Source organism: Scardinius erythrophthalmus (assembly GCF_964197995.2).
Source record: "Scardinius erythrophthalmus genome assembly, chromosome: 25".
Taxonomy (NCBI): domain Eukaryota; kingdom Metazoa; phylum Chordata; class Actinopteri; order Cypriniformes; family Leuciscidae; genus Scardinius; species Scardinius erythrophthalmus.
The window spans coordinates 20,066,167-20,086,821 of record NC_138245.1 but is presented as its reverse complement, the minus strand read 5'-3'; the positions used below and the strand labels follow the sequence as shown (position 1 = coordinate 20,086,821).

Genomic DNA, 20,655 nt, shown 5'->3' with positions numbered 1-20,655 from the left:
CAATTTGTATGATCAAAGACATAATTTTTGGTGCACACATTTATAACTCATTGTCAAACATATTACTCATACATATAACTCACTGTCATTCGCATAACAGACCCACGAACTTTCATTTTGTCTCTGTACAGAAACTACTGGGCCGTCTGTGTGAGCAGAACCGTCTTGTGAAAGAGCAGGAGACTGTAGTTCATCGTTTGCGAATGGAAAAGGTAATTTCTGATTAAATTATATACTTAAACCATAAAATATAAAAATACAAAACCAAACATTACTTGAATGTCTTCTGCAATCTCCAGGATAGTCTAGAGGGGGTGCTGGTGGCCACACATCAGGAGATGGAGCTGTACAGGAACCAGCCGCTGGCCATGGAGAAACTTCAGCTGAAGAAGGAGAGTCTACAAAACAAGCTGATAAACATCAGAGGAGAGCTGTCTCAGGCCTCCAGTGTAAGAAAACAGACAATTTAACAGTTTTATGAAAACACATTAGCACATTATCAAAGCTAGTGTTGTTGATTGAATAAATGTTAAATTGTATGATTTTGAAAATAGATATTTTTAAATATTCTTTGCATGTGTCTTAACAGGCCCTGACCACCACCCGAATGGAGTTCGAGGCCCTAGAGGATGATGTGAACAGCATCCATGGTGACCTTTGGGAGCAGCTGAACGCTGGAGGGCAGGTATATTGATTTCCATGTTTGTCATCATGATCAGCGGCGCTCATGTTTTCAACATCATCATTACTTACTTGGAAACCTTGAACTCCTATACTACAAACCCTTAATGACTTCTGCCGTCTTTTCATTTAGACAGATCATTTATTCACGGGCACATGCAATTATCCATTTGCATCATGCATTCAGCATGATCATTTTCACATGATTGATTTTCCTTTATCCATAATGGGTGGTGCGATGTGGGCATTATCATAGTAAAAAATGTGACCTTGATGTACAGAATTAATTAGTACCGGTATACTAAATTAAGATCCATAGCAGTTACCTATTTATTTGCTAGTAATGCAAATGCAAGGACTGCTCACATTTATTTAAATGGAAATTAATTGTGCAATCAATAATTGAATGGCTTGTGATTCTTATTAATTATTAATGTGAATAAAAATGCATTTTTATAATGATCCTGGCAGCACTATTCAATAATGCATGTGTCTTTTCTGTTTCAATGAATAGCTTGTCTAACAGAATCTCTTCTCCTCCCAGAGTGAGCTGGTACACAGGCACATTCAGAAAGAGTTCTGGAGGGTTCAGGATGTCTTGGAGGGGCTGCACAAAAACAACCCGTCTCGTGGAACGGACACGGCCAAACACAGAGGTCAGATGATCTATATCACACATAAACTCAGCAACATTAAAAACGGCAAAAAATTGGTAGGAAAGAAGAAGAACATTAAAGTCGGCATGAGATGAAAATTCACCCTTTAGTTTTTTTCTAAATGCGTTTCATTTTGTTCCAACTGGCTTGTAATTTAATCAAAATTTCATAACTGTATTTTCCGGTGAAACGTCAGACTTCTCTCTGGTGAGTACGCCAGACTTCTCCAATCATTTAGTCAGTTTAAACACCAAACCTTTCTTAAAATGATCTGAAAGTTCACATTCAGATCTTCCTCCTTCCAATCAACAATCAATGGATAGAACCAAGTCTCTGCCCTCCATTTTTTATCTAAAGTCATTTTTGCTTATTAGTATGGTTCAATGGGATCATTGAAGGTCAGCAGCAATTACATTGGGTAATAAAGTGAGATAAAAAATCTTTGTGCATCTCACAGTTTTTGTGCAAGTGAGATGAGTAAATGCATGTTCACATTTAGTCTAGAACTACAAAACCATCATGTTTACACCTCTACACCTTTATCCCCAATTTCTCTCAACATGGGACAAGAGAGTTGTCAGTCAATAAATGGGAAAACAAAGTAACTTGCATTACTTATTTGAGTAAATAATGCGTTACTTTACTAGTTACTTGGAAAAGTAATCTAATTACTTATCTCACGTTACTTTTAATGTGTGACCCACAAAACTGCAACCTGTAAACCAGTCAAATCTAGTCCTGTCCTACATTTTTTTCTTGTTCGAGAATCCGTTTCACTCGGATAAACGTCACAAAAGAGAAGAAAAAACGATTGCTACTTCCGTTTCATGACTTTAAAGGAAATTCTCAATACAATAAATCAGAAATCACTTTATTTTCCATTTTTATCCTGCAGCGCTTTCATAACTTTTGTGCATACATTGTGAAACAGACTAAATAACTGGGAAACAGACAAAAAACATCATTAGTTTTATGATTTGATTATGTTTTATTAGAATACAACAGCAGCAAAGTGGAGCACATTACAGGGAAGAATATTAGGTTAGTTTTGACGTCCTCACATATTGTAGGTCCTTAACTCTATTATCTGTCTCTGTCTCCAGTAGCCAGTGGAGCATCCGGCTCCTTCAGCACAAACAGTCCTGCAAGTCCCTTGAGTTCAGTGAGTCTGACGAGTCCTCTCAGCCCCTTCTCTCCAGTCCCTGGCTCTCACGCCTCTCCCACTAAACAGCTGGCCACAGAGGTATTTCACACACCATTATTCTTCAATGAAAGGCACTGTTACTCATTACAGAGTACAGAAAACAATACAATAGCATATTCTCTAGTACCAAAACATTTCATTTAAATGAAGAAGGGGATATTCAATTATTCTGTTTCCTCTAATTAAATCTAGGCTGATCATAGGACTTAGCTTTTACATTCGAAGGATTTGCTATTTTTTGTTTATTCAGGACAGCATGATTTGTTCCTTATTCACAATAATTAATATTTGCTGTACTGGGCTCATTTAAAGAAAACCCTAACCATAGTCCAATGCCATGGAGGCGTGGTAGTAATTTCAAAAGACATTTATTTTTAAAAGATTCCATAATAGAGTGCAACGGTGGGGTTACGGAAGTAAAAATCCCATTTATTTTTTTCATAGGGAAGTTTTTAAATCAATGGTATATAATTTTGTTGAAGCCATCAACCTGCATTATTTCAATGTATTTTTTAAATAAGCATGCTCAAAAACAGAAAATCACTCAAAATCTCCAGTGTTTTTAATTCAGTTGTGTAATTCGCAATGCTTTATGGGATTGCTGTTAAATAAACAGTCTTGCACCTTTGACATAGCTGGTTGGTTTGGTCCATGGCTTATAACTCCTAAACGAAACACTTCTTGGAACCAAGGCTACTGAAAATGTGGACGGGCACTGTTGCACTCTCAATTAGCTTGTTAGCATAAGATAAAGCACAATGAGCTTAATCAGGAATTGAATTAATGTAATTGAATAATGATTAAATGGCCTGAAATGGGATTTCTGTGTCTAATACCTGTTTTCTGGCTGTACGATTCTGTTTTTTGTTGTTACTTAGCTGTAGTCACTCTTAAACGTTTGGTTGTGCGTGTTTGCTAGTATTCATAGGCGACCCACTCCTACAGTGATACGTTTCCAAAATATACCCAGAGTTTTATGCCTTTTCTGGCTTCTAGCACATACCATTTATTCAAAAAAATCAGCCCCTGACTGAACTGCACATTTTCAGACTTCAAATTTTAGGTCACAAAGGATTTCCATGTTAAAACAAATGGCCTTAGCCATTTAAACTCACTCAAGTTGCCTTTGCTAGCAGTGATTTACAGTATCAAAATGCGAAGTTAATGTGTGGGTCGTGTGCAGGTCAGTGTTGCTTAGCGTTTGTGGTGAGGGATCCATGCCAATATGCTTCCCATGATTCTCTCCGCCCTCCACCTGGCTTAGTCGCTCTTGATTCAGTGGTCTCTCTCTCCATTCCTTCTCTTCTCTCCTCCTCCCTGCCTTTCTTTCCCTTCTGCTTTATACCTTTTCTCTCCGTAAACTTTACTTTCTTTTCCCAACTTCCTTGTTTTTTTTTTTGTTTGTTTGTTTTCTCCTGCCTTTCCACTACAGGAGGTTGGTCCTCCAAGACCTCCACTTCCTAAATCTTACCAGCCCCTGGATACCTCCCAGTCCTTTCCCCCCTCTGTCCCTCCCCTCCCCTTAGACAGCAATGCCTGGCTGCGCAGTATGGGCCCCCATTCAGGCATCCAGCACGAAGGCTACAAGAACGAGGAAGAATTCCGCAGCAGAAAGGTACCTCAGGAAGGCGGCCGCACTACGAGAACAAGGAATCATACTTCCACTGTGTCCATTTCCATCATCATTATTGCAACCTCAACAACATCTCCTTTTCACGCTCACTCATTAACTTGATAACTTCCCTTTCCTTCTGCTGTGCTATTTAACTTTATATCATCTCTGTTTGCTTTTACATATTTATCATTTTGTCATTTATCACTTCATCTCAAACCAAACGCCATCACAATATAACATCTGTTGTAAGATATAGAAAATACTGGAATAAATGAATCAGATAGAGTAGCTTGTCTTCCGTAACAGTTCCCATTTTCCCTCTAATGTGTGTGTGTGTGTGTGCTGGCAGACAGCTCAAATTCCCTCATGTACAGACTTGTGTAGTTGCACCATTTTTGTCTTTAGTACCCATTTTAATTTGTGCTTGCTTGTGTCAGTGCTAGTGTTGCGTTTATCAGTGCTGTGGTTTGTAGAAATGCTTCCATTGCTTTTACGTATAGTCATATTCGCTCAAACAGCTTCATGCATTTACAGGATGCGATTCATCACGCTACTGAGCAACCTGTAGAAGCCCCCACTGTGCACCATGCTGACTGTTTTTTTTTTATATATATACTTTTTTCATCTATGCTAAGAAAACTGTTAGGGTAATGAAATACTAAAAGCTGTGCTAAATGGCGGGTGGTTTTGTGGGAAATGGTTCCCTAGGTGATAAATGTAGGTATGGGAAGGCATTTAAATCATAATATGAATCTAATCCAAATGGAGCAGATTAAGCATCTGCTAAGAATCAAATAAGATTTAACAACTAGATTCTCAGTTTGATTCTTAGAGGGTTATTATTTATTTATTTTTTAATCCTGTCAGGATCCTTTGGAGTGGCTGGTTTCAATTATGACAGAAATTCAATTAGCAATCCTGTGTATTCCTTTAGGATATTTTTTATCAGGGTTTATATTTGCTATGTTCTGTTTCAGCACAACTACAACTCACAGGGAGAAAAGACCGGCGACTTTGAGACAGAGCAAGACCGGCTATCCAACCAGAATAAAGGTAAGAAGAATGGCTGTGAATGGAAGTTGGGGATAAATCTGGAATATTATTATTATTGTTCATTGACCTTAGCATTTTTACAGTTTCCTGAAACAGTTGAATTATTTTGCTGTTACAATGAAACATCAGTACTAAAAAATGTAAGGATTTTAAACAAAAAATAGACCAATATTTAAAATATACAAATTACTAATCTAAAATCTTGTATTACAAAGCTAAATTCTAAAATCCCAAAATTCTAGGATGAATTCTAAAATGCTTATAGAATGGCCAACTGATAAACCTAGGAAGGAACCAACAAAATTGTATTGCCTTACAATTGCGCCTGTCTAAAATATAGTGTATAACTGACTTTTTTCCTCGCAGTTGGAATTGTTCCACCTAGGACCAAGTCGCCTTCAGAAGAAAAAAACAACTCTGATGCCATCCAACGGAGGAATGGGAAGGTGTCCAACGGTCACATTTCCAGGGTAGGTTAAATCCGTAAATTGTTTGTTAAATGTAAAAGTTATTCAACAATAGATATGCATTTTATGATAAAGTATAATGAACTATAAAATATAGTAGGTCCAATTTATAACATAAATTGGTTACAGATCCAAATTATATGTTTAGATTCAGTATGAATAGGACTATGTGGCATTATAAGTAGTCTTTTATAAATACAGCCTATAATGGTGTTTTATGTGTGTCCCAGGAGAGGCCAAAGAGTGCGGTGTTCCCAGCAGAAGTGAAGTCGAAAATGAGCGTGGAGGAACAGAACGAGAGGATACGAAGAAACCAGAGCAGCTCCGTCAGAGACAAGAGGCGTAGCCTCAACCTCTCCAGCAACTCAACTAACTACAGAGTGGTTAGCGTCATACTCTTAAACATACCATGAGTTTATGCAAGGCTAGCTGGTTACCAGTGCATCTTATTACCAGTAGCTCATGCTTTTGAGTTGAATTCTTACTCCCACTTTTTATAAGGGTCAAATTTATTACTAATTGAATTTTGATCATTTAGGCACTTCACAACTTGAAATAAAATTACTTTACTACACACTTAAAAATAAAGGTTCCAAAAGTAGCAGTGGCTTACCATTTTTGGTTCCCCAAAGAACCTTTCAGTAAACAGTTGTTAAAAGAACCATTTTTTTCTCTTAGTGTGAAGAATATTTTTAACTTTAAATGCATGATTGTTTGGCCAATCATTATTGCATATTCGGGTCTTTAGCGATGTGGATCTATATCTAACAAGCATGGATCTCTTCCTATCCTGATAATATATATTATATCCTCCTGGGACCCAAGAATAGACTTTTGTCCACTGTAGTGGACATTATATTTTAGTGAATTTCTCTGACATCATACATGTCACATGACACAACCTGGGTGTCCTGTAAAGAGCACATTCAGGACTTTTCAGAGATACGAAATGTTTGGAGGTTTCACCATGAAAACAACTTCTCCTTGGTCTTTAAAAATGTCTGACATTAATTTAGTGATCAAATGTAGCATTCTTATGGAAATATGATATTATATTGTTATTATAATTTAAATTGGACTACTTTTCAAATTGTATTTCATAAAACAACATCTCAGGAAAATGTTAAGGGGTTTCAAATAAAAAAAATATTTTCTGTTACAGAACAGGGCATTGATTTCATACATGTCCACTGTAGAGGACACCAGGACTTAAATCATGTTTATCAGGCATTTTGTGAGACACAACAAGTGAATATGGAAATAAATTATACATCAATATTACTATGAAATATTAGATATTATTATTAAAATATTGCCAATTATTACTCCAATTATTACACTTCTTTTTTCATTAAATGTTGCTCCAAGAACACATTAAGGTGCACATTAGATACAGTGTATAGATACATTGCATTGAATGGGAATATTAATTTATGGACATTTTACCCACATATTGCATAAAGTAAAATGGTGTATCAATTCATTCCGGTATTTCTTTCATAACATAGTTGAGAATAATCTTTATACAAATTTTGGTTGAAAAAATCCTGAAACCCCCAAATTTATTGGTGATTAAAAAAAAAGTCCCATTGTTTTTGCCTATACATATAATTTCATGTCATTTTATTTTTTAAACAACTTAGTCCTGGCGTCCACTACAGAGGACATAGCATAACTTATGAATAAAATATTATTTTGCAAAAATGTTTTTTTACCATTTGTTTATTGTGCTCTTAACAGTGTGATGACATGGAAAAAAACTAAAAAAAAAAAAAAAAAAAATCTGGGTCCCAGGAGGATATATTTGATTATTATATTATTATACTTCTGATATTAGAGTAACAATTACAGAAGAATAAAATAAAGTACACTTTGATACCTTTTGAAGCTTGGAAGGGTTTAGTTTGAGAAGATGTTTTATACCATCATCACTGTCCTTGTCAGAGCTCATTTCCTCACCATCTCAAACATATTCTCAAAACTATCATTTTCAACGTCTTCAAAATCAATATTTTGATCGCTGTCAGCTACTTTACCAGATCTAGCATTAAGTGACAGTGACACTAGTATTTCATTGCGTTCAGTACTTGCTTTGCAGTAAATCGCTGAGCCATTTCAGTATTTCATACTTGTGTATTCTATTGTTTTCTGCCTGCGGTAACTATGAGTGAAACATCACTTCATCATTGTGTATCAGACGTTGCCACCTTGTGGGAAAACAGGCATTCTTTTATAATTGTATTATTCTTCTTTTATTATTATATTCTTGTTATATTGTTTATAATGAATTGATTGAGGAATACTAAGAAGATTGATGTCTAACTTAAAAAAATGAATGAGGATGAGGGTAGTGAATGACGTCCTGGGTCACTAAAGACCCGAGGTATGCATTTAAGGGTAAAAAATCTAAAGAAACTACTTGCGCTTAGAACCTTTTATGCAATGGAAAGGTTCCATGGATGTTGAAGGTTCTTCATGGAACCATAGATGCCAAATAAAGAACCTTTATTTTTAAGAGTGTAGTAAATTAAGTAAATTGATATATTATGTATCTAATAATAATTAATACATTGATTGGGTTCCATAAAGTATATGCTTAAAACATGAAATGATTTGCCATTGGTGTAAGACAAATAAAAGTAATTCAAGATATGAAAACAATAGATTTTTTTGCAGTGTACTCAAGAATTGAGCCACTTGTTGTTCCTGTTATCCAGGTGCGGAGGAGAGTAACAGCTGATGAGGTGGATATTAAGGATCTTGAGGCGGCCGTGAGGGGAGGTGGTGTGGAGTCACCCAGGCAAGAAATTGCTCGCCTGCGACGACACGTGGAGCCCGAACACTATGACCTGGATCTCAATAAAGAGGTTAGACTAGAGGACACATGGCAGCACTGATTTGCACTTTTTTTTACATCATCCAGCAATTTTACATTTGTTTTATAATGGCTGATGTGAATGATATGCAAGGACTTTTGTGTCATTGTTTCTTCAGTTGTCAATGCCAGATAAAGTCCTGATCCCTGAGCGATACTTGGACATTGAGCCCAGTACACCGCTCAGCCCAGAAGAGCAGCGGGAAAAACAGAAGAAAGTTGAAAGAATCAAGACACTGATTGCCAAATCAAAGTATGATGCACATCATGTCCTCATTTAATGCACACCCAGTAACCTTCGTTTTGTTTTTGTTCTGTCTGATCCAAACCCATTTGATATACTGCCATAAACCATACGCAGCACTTGCCGAACAAATTGGGACTGTTAAACTTTTAAAACGAGGTCAAGCTGTGAAAATACAAGTACAAAAACACACCATAAAAGGCTAAAATTGTTACTTTTGTGTTCTTTGGAAAATATAAGGTAATAGGTTTGAAACAACATTGAGTAAATCATGACAGTATTTCCTCTTAGGTAAAGCCTTTAAAAAAATAGACTTTAATCACATCTGTGGAAATATATATGTATTCTTTATTGTATATGAATGGATGATCTGTCTTTGCTCCAGCCTGCAAAATGTGGTGCCAGTTTTGGACGGGCCGGTGGAGGGATCCAGTAACCCGGAGCAGCAGCTTCATGAGCAGGAGAAACGCATCGAGATTTCCTGCGCGTTGGCCGCCGAGGCGTCCCGCCGTAGCCGGCTGCTCTCCGGTGAGGAAGCCTGCCGCCCAGAGGAGCCTGGCGAACTGTGACCCCTACTCTCTGATCACTGTCTGACCCTCATGCCCTTCTAATGTCACATATTCCTCAATGTCCTCAATGCACACTTTCACCACACTTCAGTGCTGAGGTTGCACTTTAATTATACCTATTTTTTGAACTATTAGATTTGTTATTTTGCAAAAGGAAATGATAATGTGATTTATTTTTATTATCACAATCTGCATTTGCAATATATTAATGAAGCTTTTAGATAACATCTAGATGTGTGACCTCTGTACTGAAGCACACTGTCTAATTCCATTTTGATTCACTGGGAAACTGCTCTAGAGTTTAATGACTATGAATATATTCAGGTTTGTTACCTTCACTAAATCATTAAACATCAGAACACATATGAATTGACAAAGGCAGAGAGGACAAACATAATTTATATTCAATTTAACATGCCTTTGATCTCATTTGCTAGATTAAGATTTTTAAAAGCAGCCAAAATGCTAAAATTCATGCTAATTTTAGGATCATGCATTTGACGTTCCTTCATAGCTTTCTTTCATTTTATTCCATATTGTTTTAAGTCAGAAATACAATTAGCATGGATTCATTTTACCTTCTGTGTTGTGGCTCCATGAGAGGATAGTATATGATCACCTCTCTGTCCCACAAATCCTTTTTCAGTTGCTTCATGGCATACATTCCTTTTGATATTTTCCCCCCATGATTCCACTGCATTGCAGCCCAGTGCGTCCCCAGTCCCCCTGCCTCCCCAACCAGCCTGGTCCCTCCCCCTTCTGCTGACTACTCCCACATCATGAGTGTGTGAAGGTGAGTCCCGCCCACTGCACAACAACCCCCCCCCCCTTCCTTTCACTTCCAGTTCCTTACACAAACTCTCTTCCTGGGTCCTACTCATTACTGTCTTTGCTTTATTTTACTTTCAGTAAAGTTAGAAATATAAACGCTCAGAATATTGGGGTGTTTACACCACCCTGTTTTGGTATTTTTCTAACAGAAAATAATTAACTGCATATTTATTCAAGGATTTACAGTATGGCTACTCCACAAACACATCCTGCAATCGAGTTGACTGGCTTTCATTCTGTACAGTATATTTTTTCTTTTTTTCCAATGGACAAGTTTTGACACCAAGAGTAAACAGACTAACAGTAAACCTAAAAGTTGCAATCAGCTCATGACATTAGCCAGTGATGATAAAAAAACATGTGACAAGAATTTTGAAAGGCCTGGTGTTTGAAATTGCACATTTGGACCATGTGGATCATATGATCTACAGTGGACTTTGCAAACCCTACATTTCTCCTTTGGTTCATTAAGGTGCATTTTTAACTGCTATAACCACATGGAAACCAGATGCTGATATTTCGGCTTCAACGCTTGTGAAATTTTATTAACTGCTAGGCCAGAAACATACTCAACACAAGTGTGTGAACGCAGATGCGAATGTTTAACCAGACGCATTGCAAAAGTGTAAAACCCTTTGAATGTATTTAACTTGCATTGCCATTAAGCCAGACCTTATTATTCAAGTAGCTATCTATAAACATAAACATAAGTCAATTTTAATTATATAGGCCCTGCCATAAACAGTGTGTTTAATGTAACTCAGTGGTTCTCAACCAAGGGTCTGGGGCCCATTAGAGCAAACTTCAAGATGACTAAAGGTGATTTAAGACAAAAGTAGTATTACAAGAAATATATTATATTTTTAATTTTTTTGCTTTATTTTAATTCCCACCCTAAACAACATTTTTTTCCCTCATATACATTAATACAATCTTATAACTTACATGGGCTTTTTTATAATGAATACAATACATTATACATTTTTCTAGTTAAGCCAAGCTCTAAAATGTTTTATTGAGTAGTAATTTGTACACATATGTACACTAATGTTCCCCTAGTGCTAGTGCTAATGTTGCATTTTAAATTGTTGTTTGATACATTTTGACAGATTTTGAAGTATTTTCTTACCAAAAAACTGAAAATTCTTGTTGACTTTCTTCGGTGTAACACAAAATTGTCCATACAATGAAAGCCAATGGGGTTTAGTGTTATTTCGGACTCTTTTATTGTACGGAAAAAACAGTTGAAACATTCTTCAAAATATCTTCTTTTGTGTTTTTCAGAAGAAAGTCTCATTCAGACTCATTCCAAATCCTTTTTTTTTTTTGTGCATATCCGATTGAAATCCGATCAGATTTAGCAAGTGTGAATGGCAAAAATAATCAGATGAAATGAGATTTTTACAAATCCGTTTCGAGCTACATTTATATGTGGTTTGAAATCCTATTCAAATCGCATTTCTGGAAATCTGTTTCAGTTTCCAATTGGATGGACAAATAATCGGATTTTGACTGAGTGTGAACGTAGCCTAAATCATACAGGTTTGGACCAATGAATAAATGATGACAGAATGTCCATTTTTTTGGTGAACTATCCATGCTAATACATTCACATACTTCCACAGAGTGTGTTTTTGGCCTTAGTATCATTTTTGTGTTTGAAAAACGTTCAGCTGAAGTTCTTTAAACTAAAGAAATATGACAGTTTCTGACAATACATTTATTCTCCTCTTCTCTTTTTCTCTCTCGCATCTCACATTTTCCCAGCTCAAGCTCTTGCAGCTGTCAAATTTGACGGTGAGCCCTTCTGAGTGTCCACCAGACAAAGAAAAGATGGAAAAAAAACACTGAACACCAAGAACATATGTTTTGCCTTCGTCAAACATTGTATTTCTTTTGATTACTTACACAATACCAAGCAGAGAAATATTTCAATATGTTTGGATGTCTGAGGGTTGTTCACGAGGTCATCTGCCTCCACATCTGCGCGCTCTCCGTATTCAGAGTGCGTTACCCACAGCAGAACTAGGCAACGTAATTGAATTAATCAACTGTTTTGACTTGGTTCCGGAGGATGGCAGTCATATTACAAAAAGCTACAAACTAGCCAGGAAGTGGACGATGTTTACAGATTCATATCTGCTCTTTGTCACATTAAGTGATTGGAGTACACACAGCAAATTCATGCTACAGCTGCTCAGGGTGGATTCTGCAGACACAAGCACGTTCGTGACAGGAAAGAGCGCGACCAGAGGAAAATAGCCATGCTTGAGGAAGTTGTATAAACCAGACCAAGGACTACAGCAAAGTTGTCAAAGCTCAGTTTATCAGCAAGTCATCATGAGAGAGATTTGGAACCGCTGGTATGATAATTATTTGTGTTCAAAACACTAGCCTCGATCGGAACTTGGAACAATCGCAGACCGTTGTTGTTTTGATCCAAAGGATGTTGTTGATTCAAGAAGACTTGGCATTGGGCACTTCCCCTCCATCAGTTTTTAGGCCAGACTCACTGTGACTCCTCCTGGCCTCCTTCTTTCCCACAGTCCTCTCCGGTTTCACTATAGGGTTTGAGAACCCTCGTCCCGTCAGCATTGCAGTCTCTCAAACCATTGTCAGGCCTTTAAGTACCGTGTGTATCTATAAAGAAAGCATATATATTGATATGACTATTACTCTAATCTTTGCATCAAAGCCATGTGGACTCATCATAGTGCTTTTACTGCTAGGACAGTTGTTACCAAATAATGGTACCTAAATACTTGTGAGCGTGTGTGTTAGATTAATGAGAAAAGAAGCCCAAACATTGGAAGTGTCCTTAGAGTTGTAAGTCTGCTTGTTGAAACGATGCGTGTTCATGCGGGGCCAGCAACTTGCATTACAGCCTGTATATACAGTACTGACTTTAAATTATGGAACCTGTTGCCCCAACAGAATAGCAAAGCCCTTATTTGTGGATCAGTGTGCCATTTAGAGATTCATCTGGCTTTCTTTTTCTGCTGTGGCACAGTTTTTGTGTAAATATAGATTGACATGGAATTAAATGGAACAATATTTTGGATTATTTTTCTATCACTGGTAATTACCTCTGTAATCAAGCAGTTTGATTATAATGTATCGTAAAGTAAAGAACAATTTGCCAAACAATAAAAATCTCCTGTTTTGTACTTTGATCTTTCATCATATCGAAACCTCTGAAATGGCATGCAAGTTGTTAGCCCATACTGTGCTTTCTGCTTGTCTTTCCTTTTTTTTTTTTTTTTTTTTACATGAAATCAGTCTGTCTTAGGTCTGACTCTTGACTAAACACTGGCCTTCGCTTGTGTATGAGATTTTTTGTGAAATATTTTTGAAAAATACTGTCATTTTTATTTCTCCCGTCAGGTAAAGTCATGGATATTATTTTGTTCTTATTCCAAAAAAAAAAAACCTTAATCAAGCTAAAAACACAGTATGAGATCTGGAAATGAAAGACAAGTTTCAGAGAAGCAGATTACTCACCATCACTTTTAAGCAAAAACAGCCCTGAAGGGGAAGACAGAGATCTATTTTTATCATTTTTCAGAAAGAGAAAAACAAGAACAGTGCTTTGCATATTTTTCTATGATGTATAAATAAGGGTTTGATTGGTTACATTTATAAAATGATTAAAGAGAGTTTTGATCTGACGTATTATGGGGAATTGAGGCTGATATATTTTTAATTTATTGACAGCATCCTTTTGAAGGCCTTGTTTAAGTGTTATTTTGTATGTAATTGGACAAAATGGTCAAAAGTCGCAGTTGGACAGTCAAAGCAGATATGTCTAATATTTGATAAAATATGTAGCGTATAAAGTGGGAATATCTAATTCAAAATAAGCACATTGTTCTGTGTAAATATTTTTAAATCAAAACACTGTATGTCATATTTACTGCTATTTTAAGTTAAAAAAAAACGAGACTGCTTGAGCTATGCAAATCAAACAAATTAATACTTCATGTGCTTGCTTTAGAAGTACCCTCATGCAATAAAGCGAATGTATTTAAAACCTTCATTTGTTCGTATCAGTTTTTGAACCTTAAACACAGAACAACCATCCTTTAAACATGACACTTTTCTTCATTCATTTTTCGCAAACAGGCAAATCTTTCTAGAGGTCAACTTGTGAGGTAAATAGCACTCCCATTGAAAACAATTGGGAAAATACGCCAGCCACGTGAACAAACGCTTTGGTGGACACAGGGCCTTACTCTTGTTCTGGCAGTTGGAAATGGAATACTCCACAAAGAAACTCATAGTGTTGAGCCAGACGTCAGTCAATGCATCTTTCGGTAACACTTTAAAATACGGATCCTTCGTTAATGAATAACTACACAGGAACAAATGAGTAACACAATGTTAACAATCTAGTAACTACAGTTAACTAACAAGTAACTCTGATTAACGAATTAGTAAGTAATAGCACACAGATTTAATAAATAACTACTATTTTTTTAATACTTCCCAGAGAACTACTGAATTTTTTACAGATTTAAGTGGTAGTTCACTAATAACTAATCAATAACTACAATTTTTTAATACTTCCCACAGAAATAATGAAAAAAAAATCACAATTCATGCAAAACTAATTAATAACTAATGCAGGAAAAATTACTAGCACTAGATTAACATTACTGCTAGATACTGTACACTAATTATCAATATGTAGTAGCGTAGCAGACTTATGATTTGGGAAAGCTGTCAATAATTAGCCTATGCACTGCTGTCTTTTAGAGAACTATTCATAAACTAAATCATTTTTAAGAATTGTTTTTAGAAATGCACTTGTCTGGAACACTTACCCTGTGGCCGATTTTCCGGCATTCCTCTGGACTGGCTTTGAATAACTAGACTCATCATGGTGAGTACTGGAACATACTGAGTCATCAGCCATCCAAATACCAGTTATTTTATTATTTAACCTACCTCTCAAAATTGTTTTTATGTATGTCTCTTTGTTCATATGTATATATATATATATATATATATATATATATATATATATATATATATATATATATATATATATATATATATATATATATATATATATGTGTGTGTGTATATATATCCTGTGAATGATTAGATGATTCTACCCTTTCGGGTTGGCTCTTCATTAGTAACTACAGCATGGAATCATGATAACTAGTAATGACTCAAGTGTTAATGCATACTTTTATAGGACTTACAAATTATTTGGATCCGTATTCTAAAGTGAAGATCATGTTAACTAACTAGTAATGACTCAAGTGTTACTACATACCTCTATAGGAACTACTAATTATTTGGATCCGTATTCTAAAGTGAAGATCATGTTAACTAACTAGTAATGACTCAAGTGTTACTACATACCCCTATAGGAACTACTAATTATTTGGATCCGTATTCTAAAGTGAAGATCATGTTAACTATCTAGTAATGACTCCAGTGTCTCAAATGACTCAAGCTATAATAAAATAACTGGTATTTGGATGGCTGATGACTCAGTATGTTCCAGTGCTCACCATGATGAGTCTAGTTATTCAAAGCCAGTCCAGAGGAATGCCGGAAAATCGGCCACAGGGTAAGTGTTCCAGACAAGTGCATTTCTAAAAACAATTCTTAAAAATTATTTAGTTTATGAATAGTTCTCTAAAAGACAGCAGTGCATAGGCTAATTATTGACAGCTTTCCCAAATCATAAGTCTGCTACGCTATTACATATTTATAATTAGTGTACAGTATCTAGCAGTAATGTTAATCTAGTGCTAGTAATTTGTCCTGCATTAGTTATGAATTAGTTTTGCATGAATTGTGAAATTTTTTCATTATTTCTCTGGGAAGTATTGAAAAATAGTAGTTATTGATTAGTTAATAGTGAACTACCACTTAAATCTGTGTGCTATTACTTACTAATTCGTTAATCAGAGTTACTTGTTAGTTAATTGTAGTTACTAGATTGTTAATATTGTGTTACTCATTTGTTCCTGTGTAGTTATTCATTAACGAAGGATCCGTATTTTAAAGTGTTACCCATCTTTCCAACATGTTTTTTTTTTTCATAGAAATCCCATCATATTTATGACCACAATCATTCCTGCGCCACTTGTAGTTGTAAGCAATCGATGTAAACATCATCAAATGTGAGACAAATTCAAATTCTGCTGTAAAGCAAACAGTATGTTAATATGTTTATGATACACATTCTAATGGAAAGTATTAAGGCATTGAAGTAAGATCAGTTGGGTAAAGGACAGTTCACTTTGTTGCATTTGTTAAACAGAGGATAGGACAAATGAGTGCACAGACTGAGGAGGGATTTGTGTAATGGAAAATAAAGAGCTTGTTGGGGGTTGTTTCAATAGATGCCAGGAGGGGAACGGGTTATGGTTGAGGTACAAAAAGATAAAGGAAAAAAAGAGGTCAATGGCAGGACGGAAAGAGGAAGAAAGAGACATATTTTGTTACCAAGATCTTGGTAACACTTAACAATAAGGTTTCATTTGTTAACAATAAACAATAGCATTTATTAATATTAGTCAATGTTAATTTAAAAAATTTACAAATACATTCTCAAAATCAAAAGTTCTATTTGTTTGCATTAGTTAACGCAATGTGAACTAGCATGAACAATTCAATATGTGACATTAATAAATGCTTCAAAAAACTCATTGTTAATTCATGTTTGGGACTTTATTGTAAAGTATTAGCAAAATGCATTTGAGCATTTGCTCCTACTTCCACAAGAGATAATGCTGAGTAAATAGATATGTGAAAATTCATATTTTACAGATAAAAACACATTAGAATGGTGAACGCTTCCGGTGTTATGACCTGCCGTAGCCGCTCTCACGTGTGGAAAAAATCGTATGTCGAATGAAGTGCAATATTTCATTGAGTTTTACTTTCACTTTCACCATTGTGTTGTTTCCAAGCTGGTAAAATGAAACTTTTTTTTATATCATTGTACGCTCATGAGTGTGTTTTAAAACATGATGGCGGTGACTAAATGGAATGCGCAATGAGTGCAACAGTTCCCGCCCCCTTTTATTTTTTCCATACATTTTTTAAGTCTTTGTTAAAGGTTTATAAGCCATGAACTAAGCCAATCAGCTACAAGGTGAATCAAATTACAAACTTTGGTTTGAAGCAAAAAAGTGTTAGAAATTAGGAAAAAACTCTAAGGACAAGACTGTGTATTTAACAGCTTTAGTGGTAATGGGGTTTTTCACTAAGAATTCTGCCGTTAATACTAGGCCTGTCTTTAAAGGTTTAAAGTTATTGTTCAAAATCAATTTTCCTATAGAGAAAATGAATGGAGAAACAATGTCATTGAGCATTGCATTCTGAGTAGACGTCGCCACGTTTTAGAAAAGCGTATGGAAAAAAGTCAAAACTGCGAGTTTATATCTTTTAAGAGAGTTTATATCTTGTAAGAATTGTTAGACATAAACTCAGTCATATTTGTGAGATAGTCACATTTACCTTTTTTATTTTTTTATTCTGTGGCAGAAACAAGGTTCCATACATGGGCAACGGGGAATATTAGTCAAATATCTGACTTTTGAATGCCGCTCTTGACAAGTCAGAATCAAGTAGGCCTATGCCAGAATTTTGTTTAACTATAGTTACCAAGAGGGTCTCTGATAAAATGACTATTTTTACACATGTTGTTTTGCACTATTTTCTTCTGAACACAGCTAATATGAATATACAATTATTTGTCATGCCAGTAAAGCACATTACACACTCCAATTATTTAGATTGGGGGACAGGGGATATTACCAAATTGTGAAAGGTGTTAGGGTGTACTTTTTGGCAGCATTAGCGGTCATATTAGAGATTAATAAAAAAAAATTGTGGGATGTGAGGTAAGGAAATAAGGGCAGAGGTAAAGTGATCATCATTCTAATACGTTTGGTTAATGTTCACCCTACGGTAGGGTTCAAAGTCAAGTATTTATGGGAAACGTTCAAACCAGTAAAAACCAAGGAACCTAAACCGGGACATCTGAGCCAAGAAAGACAACAGAGGGGAAACCATGATCACAATCACTGAGTTTCAGAGTGAGTGTCTTTCTTCTTTCACTGAATATAAATGAACCGCTGTATGAGTTGCAGTTACAACTGAACACAGAGACACTGGTATGTTCATTCTGACTTTTATTGTAAATTGATAAACAGAATGAGAATATGTTATCCCTTTTAAATGACTACATTAACGATTGCTTGATTAACTAAAAATATAGCTAAACAATCTGTTCTAACTGGATTCTAGAAATCGGTGTGGGTCTGTCAGGATTCGGCATGTTCTTTGTGCTGTTTGGAATAATGCTGTACTTTGACTCGGTCCTGTTGGCGTTTGGTAATGTAAGTGCTATAATGAATGACACAACAAGCTACATCTTTGGTTTTTAAAAGGGGTAGTTCTAAAAATTGGAGATCTGCCCAACCATATGTCACTTTTACCAAATATGAAGCTTTTTTTTTGCTAAACACAGCTAATCTATTCCGTACAAACTTTAAATCCAGAAATGGTAATAAGGCCCAAATACATGAATTACAATCACTTGTAAGTGTGTCAGAAAATGACATACAATCTCATTCTAAAGATTTGGTGTTTTTTCTTTATTCTGCAAGAATGCATGCAAAATATTTTTAACATTGTTATATAAACCTATATTTCAAATAAAAGCTATATTTTAAACAAAAATATTGAGAAGCACAAATTTTTTAAACATTGAAAATCAGAAGTCAGCATATTAGAATGATTTCTTAAGGATCATGTGATACTAAAGTAATGACTATACATTTTTTTTATAATAATATAGACAACAGTTATTTAAATTGTAATAACATTTCATAATTTTACAGTTTTTACTGTATTGTAATAAATGCAACCTTGGTGTGCATGTTTCTTTCAAAAACATAAAAAAATCGGTATAGTGCACATAAGTTTATTTCTTTGTTTTGTATACTCTCTGAACATTTTCCTTCTCTCGTGTTTCAGATTCTGTTTCTGTCTGGTCTGGCCTTCATCATTGGCTTGAGGAGGACAGTCCACTTCTTTTTCCAGAGACAGAAGCTCAGAAGCTCCGCCTTCTTTCTAGGAGGCGTGGCTTTAGTTCTACTAAGATGGCCTCGTATTGGCATGCTAGTGGAGACCTATGGCTTTGTGCTTCTATTTAAGTGAGTAAACAGTTGAATCATGTCCATGCGGGGCATTCCAGGCGCCTCATTTTAAACCAACCAAGATGCATTTTGCCTAATCGCATTTTGAAACCTTTTATATTTTTACTAAATACATGCTATTTGTCTGTTTGAATTGGCATCATTCTTGGATCGTTCCTCTCCTAAACTGACAAATAACACAAATCTGCATTGTTTGTAGGTCATTCTTCCCAATGGCTTTTGGATTTCTCACAACAGTCTTGAACATTCCCTTTTTAAATACGGTATGGAGCAAAAGATTTAACCAAAGTATTTATTTTTTACAACAATACAATTAAACAGGATTGACTTAACATTCCTCGTTGTTTCTTTGTTCTCTTTCAGATGTTAAACAAGTTATCTGGAAGTAGTTCCTCAATGGTGTGAGGGCATATGTTGGAAATCTGGATGTGCTGCTGCAGTGCACTGTTAAAATTTTAGTTTTTTTTTTTCATATATATATATATATATATATATATATACATGGACTAAGGTATATGATGGTTAGTTGTGTGGTTTATTTTATTTTAATATTTTAGTACATTTTTATAACAACATGTCCTAATAACTTAAGAAACTACTATATAACAACTTAAGAATGTTATTTTTGTGTTCATTTATTTTAAAAAATATAGCTTTTTCCATAAAAAAAAAAATATATATATATATATATATTATTTTTTTTATTTTTTTATGGAAAAAGCTATATTTTTGCCTTGCGCTCATCAAACCCACATATTGCAGCATATATATATATATATATATATATATATATATATAAAGCTATATTTTTGTCTTGTGCTCATCAAACCCTCAAATTGCAGCATATATATATATATATATATATATATATATATATATATATATATATATATATATATATATATATGTCTTGCGCTCATCAAACCCTCAAATTGCAGCATATATATATATATATATATATATATATATATATGCTGCAATATGAGGGTTTGATGAGCGCAAGACATACGTTGATCTGTACTTTTTACATTTCCCTCTTGCGATGAACTCAAGCAAAAATAAAATGTCTGGTGATCTTGTAAAGCTTCTTGGCCTGCTCTCAATGCTACAAGTTATGAATATATATTTAAGAGGAGTGCTTTTCCAATCATCTCAATTCTATTCCATCTGTCTGCTCCCCCCAACTTCAATGAACTACCCTCACATTGAAAATCAAATGATATCGAGTTCAAATATATAAAGGCTTTGTGGTTCTGGAATGTTCCGGTG

The 20,655-nt window shown here is 35.2% G+C and overlaps 2 protein-coding genes across 18 annotated transcripts in view; both read left to right on the top strand.

The window, feature by feature from the left end:
- plekha6 (pleckstrin homology domain containing, family A member 6) overlaps window positions 1–14,229 on the top strand; it is a 112,717-nt gene extending 98,488 nt beyond the window's left edge. For 4 of the 17 annotated variants that reach the window (XM_081358249.1, XM_081358244.1, XM_081358245.1 and 1 more), the window contains 14 exons: window positions 132–212; window positions 300–449; window positions 590–685; window positions 1,226–1,337; window positions 2,444–2,580; window positions 3,974–4,156; window positions 5,134–5,209; window positions 5,576–5,679; window positions 5,907–6,059; window positions 8,394–8,543; window positions 8,671–8,804; window positions 9,181–9,323; window positions 10,070–10,157; window positions 11,963–14,229. In XM_081358249.1, the coding sequence (XP_081214375.1) occupies window positions 132–212; window positions 300–449; window positions 590–685; window positions 1,226–1,337; window positions 2,444–2,580; window positions 3,974–4,156; window positions 5,134–5,209; window positions 5,576–5,679; window positions 5,907–6,059; window positions 8,394–8,543; window positions 8,671–8,804; window positions 9,181–9,323; window positions 10,070–10,155 (1,605 nt within the window). In that variant the 3' untranslated portion in view covers window positions 10,156–10,157; window positions 11,963–14,229. Of the gene's footprint in view, window positions 1–131; window positions 213–299; window positions 450–589; window positions 686–1,225; window positions 1,338–2,440; window positions 2,581–3,973; window positions 4,157–5,133; window positions 5,210–5,575; window positions 5,680–5,906; window positions 6,060–8,393; window positions 8,544–8,670; window positions 8,805–9,180; window positions 9,324–10,069; window positions 10,158–11,962 lie in introns of all 17 variants that reach the window. The other 13 variants (XM_081358248.1, XM_081358235.1, XM_081358241.1 and 10 more) reach the window with 5 other exon arrangements.
- A 4,007-nt stretch (window positions 14,230–18,236) lies between these two features.
- golt1a (golgi transport 1A) lies at window positions 18,237–19,791 on the top strand (the record flags this gene model as incomplete). Its single annotated transcript, XM_081358292.1, has 5 exons — window positions 18,237–18,261; window positions 18,473–18,564; window positions 19,205–19,383; window positions 19,586–19,649; window positions 19,750–19,791. The coding sequence occupies 5 exons, from the start codon at window positions 18,237–18,239 to the stop codon at window positions 19,789–19,791; spliced, it is 402 nt and encodes a 133-aa protein (XP_081214418.1).
- Between the last annotated feature and the right edge of the window lie 864 nt (window positions 19,792–20,655).